A 12028-nucleotide genomic window follows, 5' to 3' on the forward strand; every position below is an offset into this window, starting at 1 on the left:
AATATACAGAGCACTTATATAACTTGATACCAAAAAAACAAAAAGTTTGATCAAAAAATAGCAAAGGACTTAAATAGGCATTTTTTTTTCCCAAAGAAGACATCCAGATGGCCAACAGACCCAGGAAAAGATGTTCAACATCATAATCATCAGGGAAATGCATATCAAAGCCACAATGAAATATCACCTTATACCAGTTAGAATGGCTAAAATCAAAATGACAAGAAATAACAAGTGTTGGAGAGGATGTGAAGAAAAAGGAACCTCTGTGTACTGTTGGTGGGAATGTAAACTGGTGTAGCCACTGTGGAAAACAGTATTAAGATTCCTGAAAAAGGGGCACCTGGGTGGTTCAGTGGTTGAGTATCTGCTTTCGGCTCAAGGTGAGGTCCCAGGGTCCTGAGATCGAGTCCCACATCAGGCTCCCTGCAGGGAGTCTGTTTTCCCCTCTGCCTATGTCTCTGCCTCTCCGTGTCTCTCATTAATAAATAAATAAAATATTTTTTTTAATTCCTGAAAAAGAAAGAAATACCATATGATCCAAAAAATCCACTATTGGGTATTTACCACCCAAAGAAAATGAAAACAATAATTTGAAAAGATATACACATCTCTGTGTGTTTTTTCTAAGATTTTATTTATTTATTCATGAGAGACAGAGAGAGAGAGAGAGAGAGAGAGGCAGAGACATAGGCAGAGGGAGAAGCAGGCTCCTGGCTGGGGAACCCTATGCAAGACCCGATCCCAGGACCCCTAGGATCACGCATTGAGCTGAAAGCAGTCCTTTAACCACTGAGCCACCCAGGTGCCCCCCCAGGCCTGTATGTTTAAAGCCAAGATATGGAAACAACCTAAGTGTTCATCAACAGACATAAGATATACATGCAATGCACACACAAATGCACATGAGCACAAAGGAACAATGCACAGCCATTAAAAAAAGGTAAGACCATGCCATTTGAAACAACATGGATGGACCTAAAGGATATTATGTTAACTAAAATAAGTCAGACTGAGAAAGACAACTGCCAGATGACTCCATTCATAAGTGGAATCTTAAAAAGCAAACAAACAAAAACCACAAATGAATAAACAAAAAATAGAATCAGGCCTATAAATAAAGAACTGATGGTTGCTAGAGGGGTGGGAGGCTGTTGGGCAAATAGGTGAAGGGGAGGGGGAGATACAGGCTTTCAATTATGGGATGAACAAGGCACAGCATAAGGAATATAGTCAATGATACTGCAAGAGCATTGTATGGTGATAGATGATAGCTACACTTGTGGTGAACAAAACATAATGTATAAATTTGTCAAATCATTAAGTTGTACACCTAAAATTAATGTAACATTATATGTCAACTATACTAAAAAAATGGGGGGGGGGCAAAAAAGTAAAAGAAAACTAGAGTCCCAGGTAGGATGGGGGTGGGAGGAAACCAATGACTAATCCTGTTAGATACATGTACATTCCCCTAGTCTGCATCTGGGCAACCACCACTGTGATTCTTCCTTAATGAACACGAATTCGGCAGCCAAGTATATGTGCCACTGTGTTGTTTGCCTTGGTCCCAGATTAACACGGTGCTTGACATATGGTGGGTATTACATAAGTATCTGCTCATCATTGGATTTAATGAGTAAGTAGATGGACAAACTACCTCATGAATGAGCACTCTCATCTCTGTTTCATAGGTAAGGGAAGCAAAGCAGAGAGCTGTAAAGTAGCCTGACCAAGATCACATGTTTAGTAAGTGGTGGATACAGGATTTGAATTCAGGTCTGCCAGATTCTGTGCCTATTCTAGATCAATACACACTACTGGAACTCAGGGACTTCCTGAGGTGCACTGGACCCTGGGTCAATTGTAAATAACAATAATAGCCACACGCTTTAAAATTCAGGCACTGCATTAGCTATATTATTTATGACATAAAGTGAAGTCTAAGTTAATTATACCAGAGGGTAAGAATTCTAAATCCTACTAGATTTGAAGGAAAAAAGGTCTTGATAAATTTATCACTTCGGTTTGGTTAGGAATGGGACACTGAGCCTACCAGTCAAAGTCACCCTCTCTGTCAAGAAGTACACAGGGGATCCCTGGGTGGCTCAGCTGTTTGGCGCCTGCCTTCGGCCCAGGGCATGATCCTGGGCCGAAGGGGATCGAGTCCCACATCAGGCTCCCTGCATGGAAGGGAGCCTGCTTCTCCCTCTGCCTGTGTCTCTGCCTCTCTCTCTCTCTCTCTCTCTCTGTCTCTCATTAATAAATAAATAAAATCTTTTTTGAAGAAGAAGAAGAAGAACAACAGAAGGCAGAGGCAAAGTGGGAACTGTAAAAAGTCAAATATGTCTCCAAGATTTCAAGCTGGGTGAATACACCTTGAAGATAAATACATTAACACCTTCAAATTGAACTCTCTGAAGATTTCTAGTACATAAGTAATTTTACTGGTCAATGGCAATGATAAATTCCAAAAGAAAGTCTGTGCTACTGCTATATGCAGAGCACTGTGGTACTACTATTGAATGAGCCCCCCTACAAGTCCAGTCACTGTGCTGCATGCTTTACATGAATTATCTTATTTTAAACTTTCAAAATAGTTATATCATCTCCATTTCCACATGAAAAAAACTGAAGGTCAAAAATTTTAGAAAGCTTGCCCAGGACCACCTGGGTGGCTCAGTCAGTTAAGCATCTGACTTTGGCTCAGGTCATGATCTAGGGGTCCTGGGATGGAGGCCCACATGGGGGCTCCCTGCTGAGCATGGAGTCTGCTTTTACCTCCCCCTCTCCCCCTGTCCCTTCCCCCACTTGTGCTGTCTCTCAAATAAAATCTTTTAAAAAAAAATTGTCCAAGTCACCTAAATAACAGAATGAAGACTCATACATATGACCAAGATTACCTTTTTACTATAACAAGCAGCCTCCAAATATTACAAGGAAGCTTATTCTTTCCTAATGCTTTCCCTAAGAATTTCATAATACATCCTCATATTTTTTTCATTCTCCTGGAACATTTTAGTAAATATGATAGTGGAATGCCTTCCACAGAGTCATCACTGCTTTGTAGTTGCTATAGTTTATTTTTTGTACTTGATTCCCATATTAAATGTCACCCTCAAAATATTTTATACTCAGAATAATTTTTAAAGAGTTCTTAGATGTGCCATACTGTAAGAGAAATTAGCTTCAGACATCACCACAAACATATGAATTCTGAAAGAATTCCCACTACCACTAGATTCCATACGTGCACAGCAAAAGCAACACCATCGATTCTGCTTGGTGAGTTCTTAAATATACTTGAGCCAAGAACAGAGTAACTGTCCCCCAAAAGGAAATTTCTGTACAAGAAGGAAAATCACACAACCTTTTTAAGGTAAAGGCTAAAAGGGTGGCAGCATGAACCCCAATGATCTAAAGGCTGAGAGATGTTAGGGGTTCCAGGTAGAAGGAATATAAGCAGGAAATACTTCCCCATCTTATCTGGCCTGCAGCAAGGGAAAAAGGGGAGCTACTGCCCTCTAGGAAAGAGGTCTACCTCCAGCCCTCCAGAGAGCCCCAGGACCCACAACAGGATGCAGGATGCAATCAGAGATGGAAGACATTCAGGCCTCACCTGGTGGGGGACAGTCAGTAATGCTGTCAGTAGCCACATGGATACTTTCGATGCTCCTGGAACCCTGTTTTGGACAGAAGGAATGTGGAGAGAGGGTCTCAGGAGTAGACTGAGCCAAACTCAAGATAGAAAACACAAAGGCTTGGGTTATGAGATGCACATTCTTTAAACTGCCCTCAGTGGGTAGGTCTTGTGAAATACCTGGTATGATCTTTTTCTCATCATTATGAAAGCAATTATAAACAAGAATTATCAATTGCTAGATCTCTTACATGTTTTCCTACAAAAACAGCTTTATGCATTAATTTCCAGTAAAGAAGAACTGGGGCTCCTCTACCGTGTATGTGCATGAGAAAGCCAAAACCTTTGTATGCTATGATCTCTTGAACTCATCTAAGCTCTGCCGGAGACTTTTTTTCTAAATGTTTTCTTTTAAAAAGTTATTAAGGGGCAGCCTGTTGGCTCAGTGGTTTAGCGCCGCCTTCAGCCCAGGGCCTGATCCTGAAGACCCAGGATCCAGATCGAGTCCCACACTGGGCTCCCTGTTTGGGGTCTGCTTCTCTCTCTGCCTGTGTCTCTGCCTCTCTCTCTCTCTCTCTCTCATGAATAAATAAATAAAATCTTTAAAAAAAAATAAAAGTTATTAATAGTTCAATATTCAGGAGGTTACTCTCCAGAAATTGGCATTTTTGTTAATTGGAAAAAAATTTTCATCGCTATTATGCTTCTGAAAGAATGGTAAAGGGAAAAACTACACTTTCCTCTAAGATTTGGTCCTCAGATATGCAAATTCCATTCTTGAAGTTATGGTGAGCCAGCTGTGAGCAGTTTATGACAGGAGGTTCTATAAACTGAGTCAAATAGAATAAGGCATCACCCATAAACAAAGCCAAGAGGGACCGTTATTGTCAAAAGAGTGTTAAATCTGAAAGACAGTTTCAGTATAATAACTAGCATTTTTGAGTAGCCATTATATGCTGGCTCTGTGCTAAGCTCTACTTTTCATGTTAAAGATTATAGTATGAAATATATCAAAATTATAGAATACTGGAGAAGCTAATGTACAGACACAAATTTAAGATGCTAACATTGTCATTTTTGCTTAAAACCCATCTGTTAAACAGAACACTGCAGATTCAGCTAAAGCCCACTCATCCCATCTTCCTTTCCTCCCGCAAAACTTACCAACTTTACGGTGTATCACTCCAATCATGTATTTTTTATTACACCTGTATTTATGCAACTTGCCTTTTTCACCCAACAAATATTGTGATATTTACCTAGATTGCATGTGGATATGGCTGATTCTCATTAGCTTCTACATTGAACTTCATTATAAGAATAAACCTCACGTTGATCCACTCCAGGTAGACCTTCTACTTTTTAACATTCCAGGAGTGCAGTTAAGACCCAGACTCGTGCAAATCTCCTGTGTACATGTGCAAGTTTCTCTAGGTCCTCTCCTTGAAGTGGAATTTCTGGGTCATAAGGTATGCACCCTCCAACTTTGCTAGGCATTGCCAAAATTATTTCCAGTGATTATGTCAATTTATACCTCTATCAGAAAGGTATCAGTCGTTTTGCCCCCTCCCCCTTTTCTTTCTTGGGTGTTTTCTTTCTTACTGGTTCCTAAGCATTCTGTTGGAAGTTATTTCAATGCAAATAAATTCTTCCAATGTATGGTTAGGTATTTCACTGTTAAGTATCCTATCATAAAAAAATTTTAATAACGTGGAAAATTCTATTAACATTTTCCTCCTAGGATTGTGTTTTATGTCTTAAAAAGTTCTCTACCTCAGTGTGATACATTTCTTCTTTATTTTCTTCTAAGTATTTAAAAAAATCTCCTCTTCAGATTTATATCTTCAAACCATCTAGAATGTATTTTTGTGTATGCTGAGTTAGGGAATCTCATTTCTCTTTTTGCAAAGAGATAGCCATCAAAAACAAGAAAAAGTCCATCCTGTCACCAGTGACTTTCAAAGTTACCTCTGTCATGTATCATGTTTTCATATGCAAGTGGGCCTGTTCCTAGGCTCACTATTTTGGCTCTGTTGGTCTGTCTATCCTTGTCTGTCGATATCACACAGCTTAAATCACTCTAACTTTGTAACAAATTTGGTATCTGGTGGAGTGAGTCCTTCCTAATTATTGCTTTTTTCAGAATTGCTTTGGCTCTTCTTGCTCTTTATTTCACTATATAAGCTTTAGGATTATTAGACTAAAACTCCCATTAGTGTTTTTTTCTTACCTGTTTCTTCATCATTTGTTTGTAGTGAATTGAAGCTTTTGTTTTGTTTTGTGGCCGGTTGGCCAAATCTTTTATTTAGTATTCCATCGTTGATCACACAAATAAATGGGTATTATTGAGAAAGAGAAGAGAGCTGTGTGGAAAAATCATGTTGTAACTTCATTTGAAGTTGTATTGATCTCCAAATTAATTTGGTGAGGTTGAGAAGAGTTATAATAAAAAGTGTTTCCCAACCATGACATGATACAAACCTCCCATTTATTTAGTTCTTCTTTTAGGTCCTTTAATAAACATTAACAATTTTTCCATAAAGCTATAACACATTTTTGCCAGATTGAGTCCTGGACTTTTTTTTTTTTTTTTTTTAAGCTATTTCTTGCATTTGATCTTCTGGGCCACTAATGCAGCCTCTCCTGTAAATCCCCTACTTTATTATTTTTGTCAAAAAACTGTATTTTTAGAGTTGTGTATGTGAGTGTGGTATGTTCAGATCTCTAGTACTTTGTTGTTGTAGTTCAGGTGCTCATCTGTTTTCCTCCAGCAATTATTACGCAGAACATGAATCCTACTATTTTAACCTGATCCTTTTTTCTCTGGCCGCTAGAGCTCCTTGCACCTTGAGGTGCAATTACCTCTCTCTCTCTCTCTCTCTGATAAACCAGGAAATTCCACAGGTGCTAACTGGAAAAGGTGTTTCTTGTCCTGAGCTTGGGGTGGAAAGAAGAGACTGTTCACTTTCCCTCCTGAGGCACTCTAGAGGGAGCCTCTCTGATCTCTGTCTGTTCAAGTCCTTCTCCCCACCTTAATAGAACCGAACCCTCAACCCATCCCCGGCCTCTTGTGAACAGACCCAGGTCCCTCACACCGGGATGAAATCCTCAGATGTTGAAATGCCAAGCTCTCTCAAGAATTCTCTGAGCTTCTGAGCTCTGATGCTTCTCACATTTGATTCCTCCACCCTTAGGGGTAGAAGTCTAATTCTCTCCACATGAGCCAGCAGCCAGCCCTAGAGCCAAGGGCAAGTAGCTTGGAGAGTTAGGAATGAAAGCCCTATGATCCCCAAATCCACTACCGTATTTTCTACTTGTTTCTTAGTAATTTGTTGGTGGTGAAAATAAACTCTATTAATTGATGTTTGGGATTTTTGCAGCTCTGTGGTTGGTTGGCCAAATCTTTAACTTAGGATTCCATTCTTGTTCAACACATATGAACAGTATTTTGGGGAGAAAGGGAACAGGAGGTCCTGCAGATTCCCAAAGTAAAGGCAAAAACAAAATAAAAAACAAAATATGGCCAGCATTGTTGACTTGCTTTTTTTTAGACTTATAGAGTGAATAGAACTTTCTTTAAATACGCATCTAAGTGATTTTTGCTGTTGCTGCTGGTCACTTTTTTTTTTTTTTTAAATACTGGGAGCACTGAGCCCGGATTTGAAAGACACCCTGCAATCTTAAGAGTGGCATACACCAATTCCCTCCCACTCGTCCCCCCCAAAAAATCTAGTTGGTCTGTATTAATAGAAATGATCCTTCTTTCCGTTTTTGGCGGGCAGATGTTTGTAAACGGTTTGAGAACTGTCTGTCTCATTTATCAGGAAAATTGAGGAGGGAGGAAGCCTTTGGAAGGATTTTTACTTGGAAATATAAGAAGACCAGTACGCGGGTTCAAGTCTTATACTTTTAACACGAGCTTGTTGAAAGAAACGTTAAACAATTCCAAAACGTTAAACGAGCAATTAAACGAGCTTTAGCTTCTTCCTCCCGAAAAGCACCAAGGTTAGGGAGAGAAAGCTTAACAGAGAACGCTCAAAAGGTAAAAAAAAAAGAAAAAAACAACTCTTCCTGGCACGAGTCCTTGGGGTTAGAGTTCACCATCGCACAGACTCCTCTTCTCTTTCCGCTAGTTTCTCGGAAAACGGAATGTGGGTCGTCGGCAGCGGCAGCGGGCGCCTAGTACCTGCTGCGGCCTCCCCCCCTCTCGGGGCGGCTTCCCAGGCGGCCTCCGCCCCTGGGGACCCTGCGGCCCGAGCGGCTGTAAGACTCGCGCGGCGGGGGGCACCCCCTCTCCAAGGACGGGGAGAGCCCGCGGTCGGCCCTGCCCACCCGGTCGCGGCCCCGCGAGTAGCGGTCGCTCCGGCCGCCGCCGCCGTAAGTGTCGCGGCCGCCGCCGTACACGTCGGGCGAGCAGCCCCGGTATTCGCCGTAGCGGCCTCCTCCGCCGTACGAAGGCGGGGGCCCCCGCGCCGCCGCGGCGCCGCGCGGGTCCGCGTAGCTGTCGAAGGGGTCTCGGTAGGAGCCTCCGCTCGGATGGTCCGCGTAGTCGCGGTCGCGCCCTGCGTAGCCGTCTCGGTCGCCGTAGCCTCTCGACGGACAGTCGTCCCGGGCCGCGGCGTGGCCGTAATCGCGGTAGGCGTAGTCTCGCGGCGAGGCGGCCAACTCGCGGGGGTCGCGGGCGCCCGGGTAGTCTCGGCTCAAGTAGCCGTCTCGGGGCGAGTAGCCCTCCTCCCGGGGGCCCAGGTAGGCGGCGCGGCGCGGCGGCGGCGGCTCCCGGCGCGGCGGGCCCGCGTAGCCGTCTCGCCCCCGCGCGGCCGGGGCCCGCCCGCGCATCCCGCCGCCGCCGCCGCCGCCGCTGCGAGCCGGGCCCGACGGCGCGGCCCTCTTGGGGGGCGGCCCGGGCCTGCGCGGCGGCGGCGGCCCGCGCTTCAGGGGCATCGGGGCCCTGGAGGGCCGCGGGTCGAAATCCCCCGCGTAGCTGCCGTCGTCCGCCGGCCCGCCCCGGGACGGAGGGCGCCGCGGGCCGCCGCGGGCCCCGCGCAGGCCCCTCAGGCGGCCGCGGCCCCGCCGCCCGCTCTCAAACGCCGGCTTGGTGGCCTGGGCCACCTTGATGGCCTTACCATCCAGGGACTTGCCGTTCATGTCTCTGGCGGCGGCCTTGGCGTCCGCGGGGCTTTCGAAGGTGACGAACGCGAAGCCCCTGGACTTGCTGGTTTCTCGATCTTTCATCAGGAGCACCTCGCTGATGTGGCCATACTTGCCGAACGCGGCCTCGAGGCCCTTCTCGTCGGTTTCGGGGTTGAGGCCGCCGATGAAGAGCTTCCCGGGGCGATCCGCCTCAACCATGTCGGCCGGTCGAGGGCTCGGGGGCGGCGGGGGGGCTCGGGGGCGCTCCCCGACGGCGACGGCGACGGCGACGGCGACGGCGGCTCCTACCGGTCGGGCGGCGCGTCGCGGCGGAGCCCCCGCAGCGCAGGCGGACGGCTGAGGCGAGCCTCCGGCGGGTGCGCGGCCCGGCGGGGCTCTGCTGGTGATTGGCTGCCGGGCGCGGGGGGCGCCGGGGGGCGCGGGGGGGCTCCGAGGCAGGTCTCCCAGCTTCCGGTTCCTGACCTGCCCCGGCTTGCTGTCACTCCTGGAAGCTCCGTTGCGCAATGAAAAGCCGTTAGGTTAAAAAAAAAAAAATTTTTTTCCCCATCACTCTTGAGGAAAAAAATGTTTTTAAAGATATTTTTACTTATTTATTCATAAGAGACACACGGAAAGAGGCAGACACACAGGCTGAGGGAGAAGCAGGCTGCGTGCCGGGGAGCCCAACGGAGGGCCGCATCCCGAAGACCCCCCCACGCCCCCATCACGACCTGAGCCAAAGGAAGACGCTCAACCGCTGAGCCACCCAGGGGCCCCTTAAGGAGAAAAATTATAAAGTATTCTAATCCAAGTTATCCAAGCCATTTTCTTTTTCCTTTTCTTTTCTTTTTCTTTTTCTTTTCTTCTTTTCTTTTCTTTTCTTTTCTTTCTTTTTTCTTTCTTTTTTCTTTCTTTTTTCTTTCTTCTCCCTTTCCCTTTCCTTTCATTCATGAGACACAGAGGCGGAGACACAGGCAGAGGGAGCAGCAGGCCCCACGCTGGGAGCCCGACGTGGGACTCCATCCCAGGTCTCCAGGATCACGCCCTGGACTGAAGGCCGCGCTAAACCGCTGAGCCACTTTTTCAAACAGGAAAAAAAAAAAAAAATCCACTGAAAAATGAAATAGTGACTGAAAAGTTTAAAAACGCAGTTTGTACATAAAGTGTATTAAGAACTTTTGCACTTGTCCAAGGGCAAGAGAAGACTTGAGGGGGAGGGTTGGTTGCTAGAATAGGAAAAAGAGGGAGTCATTCTTTGGATGCATCATTTTCCCCTTCTGCACCATTTTCATCCGTTTGCCAAACTCCAAAGGGCTCATAGTTTTATGTAGTACTGCCCTTTAATATAAAGGTATTGCACAAAAAGTCCCCTTTAGGAAAAATAAAAGGAAAACATGAGAGCTCTTAGACATTCCTCACAGTAGCACCTGAGGCAAGCAAAACCAACTGAAGCCCTTGCCTCTTCCTCTCCAAAAAGGAGGTACATCTCAGTGAAACAAAGCATTTTAGGTTCAAACGGGTTACACAATTCAAATTTGTTCCTTACAATATTCTCTGAGTGAAACTAAGTGTGAAGAGTAACTTGGTGAACATAGCTGTGCTTGAGATTGTGACATCTAAAACTACTGTCTGAAAAAACCATAATGTGTTTGAGGGCTTTTTAAAATAATAATTTAGGGATCCCTGGGTGGCGCAGCGGTTTGGCGCCTGCCTTTGGCCCAGAGCGCGAACCTGGAGACCCAGGATCGAATCCCACACCGGGCTCCCGGTGCATGGAGCCTGCTTCTCCCTCTACCTATGTCTCTGCCTCTCTCTCTCTCTCTCTCTCTCTGTGACTATCATAAATAAATAAAAGTTAAAAAAAATTTTTTAAAAATAAAATAATTTAGATTTTTCAAAGGCTGCTATATGAAAAGTTAACAATAGTCATGAGAAGTCAATATTTGTGTATGTAACGTGTACATATGTATGTACATATGAGTTAATTTGGTTTACTGCAATAGCCACATAATGTTGAAAGAGGTGATAAAAGCAGGCATTTTTATGTTTGACTTTAATGTGAACTTTCTTAAAGTTTTAAGATTTTTTAATGTGCATGAATAGAAGTTAAATGCATCACATCAGTTCATGAGTTGCAGTAACACATTATTAAATCATTATATTTCTAAGGTAAGCCTACCAATTCATGATGTATTTATTGTTAAATAAATTTATTTTTCTTTGCTCATGTTTTACATAGAAATGTTACATTTCTGAGCATAAAGGGCATTGGCCTATAATTTTCATACCCTTACTGAGCTGGGGAGATTTTTGCCTAAATTTCTTTCAGTTTTAAGGCTATTCAGATTTTTTTTTTTTATTTCTTGACTTGGTTTTTGTAGTTTACACTTTTCTAAGTGTATCATCTTTTTTTAATTTGAAATTTCATTTTATGGATAGCTGTGTTCTGTTTTGTAACCAGTCTCACCAAAAGTTTTTATCTTTTCAAAGAAGCAGCCTTTTTCTTTGTTGATACTTTGTTTTTATTTTATTTGCTACTATTGTCTTTCTTCTTTCCACATTCTTTGGATTTACAGTTTGTGTTATTTTTGTCCTAATTTTTTGACTGTGCATTAAGAGTTTTAAAAAATATTTCTTCTACTTGCTGTATCTAAGTTTAAAACTTCTTCTCTATATGCTAGTTAACAGCATGTCCTGAGCTGTGAAACATGGTGTTTGCATTGCTCCTCAGTTCCTAACATTTGCTCATTTTCATTCTTGACTCATGAATTATAAAGAAGTATGTTTTCAAGTTTTTGAACATACATATTTGGGGTTTTTTTCTTAAGATACTTTGTATGATCTCCATTCTTTGGTTTTTGCTTGAAACTTGCTTTGTGATCTGCTGTGGATCTGTGTGTGTGTGTGTGTGTGTGTGTGTGTGTCCGTGTAATGTTCCATATATGCTTGAAAGGAAAGTATATTCTCCAAATACTGGGGTAGAATTCTTTCCTTCTATTACGATGTTTAAATCTACCTTATCCTATTTTTGTCTGACAGAATTATCAATCACTGAGAATGGTTTTTAAATTTCCTGTAATTGTGGATTTGGAAATTTCTCTTTTTATGTAAGTTTTTGTTTCATGTAATTTAAGATTACATTGTTGGATATATAAAAATTGAGAATTGCTATGCATTTCTGGTAAATGTCTTTGTTATGTAATGATCCCCATTACCCAAAACATTTTTATCTTAATCTATTTTATCTAATACTTATAT

The 12028-nt window shown here is 43.5% G+C and overlaps 2 protein-coding genes across 3 annotated transcripts in view; both read right to left on the reverse strand.

Annotated features, from left to right (window-relative positions):
• LOC144294738 (uncharacterized) overlaps positions 1-6012 on the reverse strand; it is a 148837-nt gene extending 142825 nt beyond the window's left edge. For both annotated transcript variants that reach the window (XM_077866643.1, XM_077866642.1), the window contains exons 1-2: positions 5871-6012; positions 3620-3683 (exon numbers count right to left, since the gene is read on the reverse strand). The gene's annotated coding sequence lies outside the window, so the exon portion shown is untranslated. The remainder of the gene's footprint in view (positions 1-3619; positions 3684-5870) is intronic.
• Positions 6013-7533: 1521 nt separating this feature from the next.
• Positions 7534-9568, reverse strand: RBMXL2 (RBMX like 2). Its single transcript, XM_077866641.1, has one exon. It carries the CDS (start codon positions 8987-8989, stop codon positions 7820-7822), a length of 1170 nt encoding a protein of 389 aa, XP_077722767.1. The 5' UTR covers positions 8990-9568; the 3' UTR covers positions 7534-7819.
• Positions 9569-12028: the final 2460 nt, after the last annotated feature.

This window comes from Canis aureus, chromosome 23 (assembly GCF_053574225.1).
Source record: "Canis aureus isolate CA01 chromosome 23, VMU_Caureus_v.1.0, whole genome shotgun sequence".
Lineage (NCBI taxonomy): Eukaryota > Metazoa > Chordata > Mammalia > Carnivora > Canidae > Canis > Canis aureus.